Here is a 4,026-nt window from a genome sequence, read left to right as displayed (position 1 = left end):
CCCCCCCCCCCCCCCCCCGCAGCACTCAGCACAATGTCTGGAACATGAACACTCAGTTGATATTTGTACATTTTCTTATTCATTTTTTGAGTATTTTCAACATCTGAAGCCCAGAATGAGTAGTGGGCTGGTCATTGTTGAGTATAATGTGAGGATTAGGAATTTCCTTTGGTTGATTTATAGGCTTTCAGATACAGAAACTGGTGAATTTTACACAATGAAGTGGACATTATATTTTAAACTCAATTTTGAAAACCCGTGTGCCATTATTTTTAAGAAAGTGAGAGTGAAACCATAAGTTATTGTAAAAGCCTTTCCATTTCCTGATTAATAAGTGTTATCAAGCAGATAATAACTTGATAAGAGAACATTGATACTCCTCAAATATGCTGGTAGTACCCTTCTAGGTGGCAGAGGGGTCATGAAACTTTGTGCCTTTTGTCATACTCTACCCAAAGGACATGTCAAATGATGTACTTGAGCTTTTTAAAATTTTCTTAACATTAAGTTTATCCTAAAACAAATATTGTTGTAGAATTTATCTCACTGGAATTTGGATTCAGAAGTACCTGTTCCTGAGAATAAAAACCTCCCACCTGGAAGGGATAGTGCAGCAGGTGGTAAGAAATCCTAGATGTCTATATACTTATATTTATAAATATATGAAAATGTACTCATATGAATAACCACTCATATAAAAGGGGGTTTGTTTTTAGTACAACCAATTTTATGTAACTATTAATTGTTATTTTTTATACACATTCTTTCAGGCAAAATTAACAAGGTAAGGATAAATGTTTGGCTTTAAATAATTCACAAAACATTATTTTAAAATTAAATGTTATATTCTTTAAAAAATTCTTTACTCAAAGTTAAACTTTATATTTCATGTCTGTAGAATTCTTTAATCAAGTTAAAGCTGTTATTTTTTTATGGCTGCAAATTGGTCATTAAATTACTATTTGGTTATGTTGTTTTTTCTTTTTTTTTTTAATATATTTTATTGATTTTTTACAGAGAGGAAGGGAGAGAGATAGAGAGTTAGAAACATCGATGAGAGAGAAACATCGATCAGCTGCCTCCTGCACACTCCCCACTGGGCAAGTGCCCGCAACCCATGTACATGCCCTTGACCGGAATCGAACCCGGGACCCCTCAGTCCGCAGGCCGACGCTCTATCCACTGAGCCAAACCGGTTTCGGCGGTTATGTTGTTTTTTCAATATACAATACTATATATGGAAATTAACTTTATAGTGAATATAGTATTTTCTAATCACTGCCAAAGGTAATGGTCTCAGCACTTAAAATATCTTAAAGCAGTTGAAATGGTTAATATTTTGAAGTAGTGAGAAAATTAATTTCATTTACCTTTTTTTGATCAAACTATAAAACACTTAACTCTTAGTAAAATACTGATAACCTTAACAGTATTTAAGGCTCATTAGTTAACACTGTTTAGTTGGTATTTATAAGATTATACTAATTCCTATGAAGACAGCAAAAACAAATGAAATCTGTATGTCTTCAAAGGAAAAACAAATGACATCTGTATGTCTTAAAAGGAATATATATTACTATATATTTCTTTATTGGAACTACATATCCCTTAGTTACAACAACTATCAGTCTTAGAATAAGAGTAGGGACAGAGATAGATTGTGCTTAAAAGTCTTCTGCTGCTTTATAGAACCATTTGGAAATTCCAGTAGAGCAACTGATGCTAGAGCTTAATTTGTCAGAGCATGCTCACAAAAAAACACAGGTGGGATTTTATTCATCATACTCCTTTCCTAAAGTATTATTTTCTTTAAATGCATGTTACTAAAGTGTTGCCCATGGCTTTTCTGTTATCAGAATAGTAAACAAAGAACATTTCAGTTATGGAGTTATCCTCTTAAAGAAGGAAGTACCATAGACAACAGGTAAGAGGATATTTTTGTAAACCCCTAAACTAGTGAAATAAATTTAAATACAGATGAGTTAACTATTTATCTGAAATACTAGGACAAAAAACTACTAGAAGAAAATGTATTATGTCCAAATAATGGGAAAGTATAGAAACTCACACTAAACTAGAATGTGACTGGCAGACACCAGAGATAATCAGTACATAGGGGTAATTGAGAGTTTACTATGCCATTACAATTGAGGGTTTCAATGGATAGAGTTTAGAATTCTTATTGAAGGGGAAAGGAATTGTAATAGGAAAGTAATATTCCAGGTGCTAGGAACAATTTTAATTTCTTGTATATATTAACTCATTTAACCCTCACAACAATCCCATACGTAGGTAGCTATCATCATCCCTGTTTTACAGATGAAGACACTGAGGCATGAAGACAAGTTAAGGAACTGTAATAAATGGTAGAATGTAAAAGTAGCTTGATTCATGCTCATAATCACTATCGTATATTGCTTCTCAGACCTTACCTGGATTTGAATTCTTATATTTTGGTTCTTAAACTTTAGTGTGCATTAGAATCAGCTGTAACGCTTCTGAAAAATGCAGGTTACTATTATTTGGAAATTAACATTTATTGAACACCATTATGTGTTACTTTTACATAGTGTATTATTTAATGGAGCACTTGAAACAATAGGGTGGTCACTTGATAGCAGACATCTCCTAGTCAGAGGGTTTTTACACTTTGTGAGGCTCAGGATACTGCTAAAATTTGAAGGGGGAAACCAAGAAATGTGAAAGAGATTGTATTGATTAATGTCCTAAGGAAATGGTGGTGCTGATGAGGATAGGAAAGGCTATTTTTACTAGAAAGAACTCGGCTGGGAACAAGGATTTCAAGGTAAGAGGTCAAATGAAATGATTTCTATTATACTAACAGAAGAGCAAACAGTAGATTGCAGGCTAGGGTCCCAGACATGGGATCCTACCACCCGAGTTTAAATCCCAGCTCCACTAGATGTGTGACCTTAACTGCCTTGCCTCATTTACCTTACCCGTAAAAGGTAGAACATAAAAATGCCTATTTCATGAGGTTACTGTGAGGACTAAACAAAACAATGTGTTTGACAGGCATTTGCTGTTAATATTAGAGTTGGAAATGTTATCAATGAAATATTTCATTATGGAGATTTTTTTTCTCTTCAATATAACATCAACAAGAGAATAAAAGTAATGGTAACTCATTCAGTGTTTAACATTTTTGCAAAGTATGTTCATACAATCATTTTATTTCTTAGACCACCTCCAAGGGAGGCTTTCTCATTTCCATTATGCTCAATGTTGAAAAAGGGGTTGAAACCTAGGTCTTCTGTCCCTAACCATGTTCTTTTTACTACACTACAGGGATTGTGTCTATTATCAATTGCAGATTTAAAATAATCCTTCTGTGGTTTTTCAAAGGCAAGCCGGGGTTTGGGGAACGTCCAACTCTGTGAAATCATTTGGTCTGGCCCTGCCAAGGTATTAGGGATGAGTTAAATGTTTGACCAAATATAGCAGGCTAATTTTTAAGTTTATAATTTTGTATTGTCCACTAATTGTGTTATAAATATCCAAATGACCCTTGGCAAAAAAAAAAGGTTCCCCACCCCTGAAAATGAATAAATTACCATTTTCTGTAGAAATGAAAACATTTTTTCACAGTATTTCAAGATTACTTTGCTGTCTTTACTATAAACTGGCTTTAAAAGAAGCAAGAATTAATTAATGAAACTATATTCAGTGTGTCCCCCCCAAAATGTATACACACAATGTCTATAGATTCTATTACATTTTGAAAATGAAATATATTTTAATAAACACTGCCTTTATAATTATTCAAAGTATATATACATTTTTCGAACACCCTGTACATGTCATTTAATCAATCAAATCTTTCAATGTATTTCTAGTAAGCCTCTTTTTTTAAATTAAATCTTTATTGTTCAGATTACAGTTGTTCCCCCCCCATAGCTCCCCTACACCCTGTCCCCCCCTCCCACCTTCAGCCCCCCCCATTGTCCTCATCCATAGGTGTACGATTTTTGTCCAGTCTCTTCCTGCACCCCCCACCTCCCTTCA

General features: G+C 34.0%; 1 protein-coding gene across 4 annotated transcripts in view; it reads left to right on the top strand.

The window, feature by feature from the left end:
• The window catches only part of FAM217A (family with sequence similarity 217 member A), a 9,936-nt gene that overhangs the window by 1,913 nt on the left and 3,997 nt on the right, over positions 1 to 4,026 (top strand). For 2 of the 4 annotated variants that reach the window (XM_006766418.2, XM_015565711.1), the window contains exons 2-5: positions 536 to 620; positions 771 to 784; positions 1,690 to 1,764; positions 1,857 to 1,924. In XM_006766418.2, the coding sequence (XP_006766481.2) occupies positions 536 to 620; positions 771 to 784; positions 1,690 to 1,764; positions 1,857 to 1,924 (242 nt within the window). The remainder of the gene's footprint in view (positions 1 to 535; positions 621 to 770; positions 785 to 1,689; positions 1,765 to 1,856; positions 1,925 to 4,026) is intronic. The other 2 variants (XM_015565713.1, XM_015565712.1) reach the window with 2 other exon arrangements.

Source organism: Myotis davidii, unplaced genomic scaffold (genome assembly GCF_000327345.1).
Source record: "Myotis davidii unplaced genomic scaffold, ASM32734v1 scaffold540, whole genome shotgun sequence".
Classification (NCBI taxonomy): Eukaryota; Metazoa; Chordata; class Mammalia; order Chiroptera; family Vespertilionidae; genus Myotis; species Myotis davidii.
Note: the sequence above shows the minus strand (reverse complement) of the source record. Positions and strands in the feature narration are given on the sequence as shown.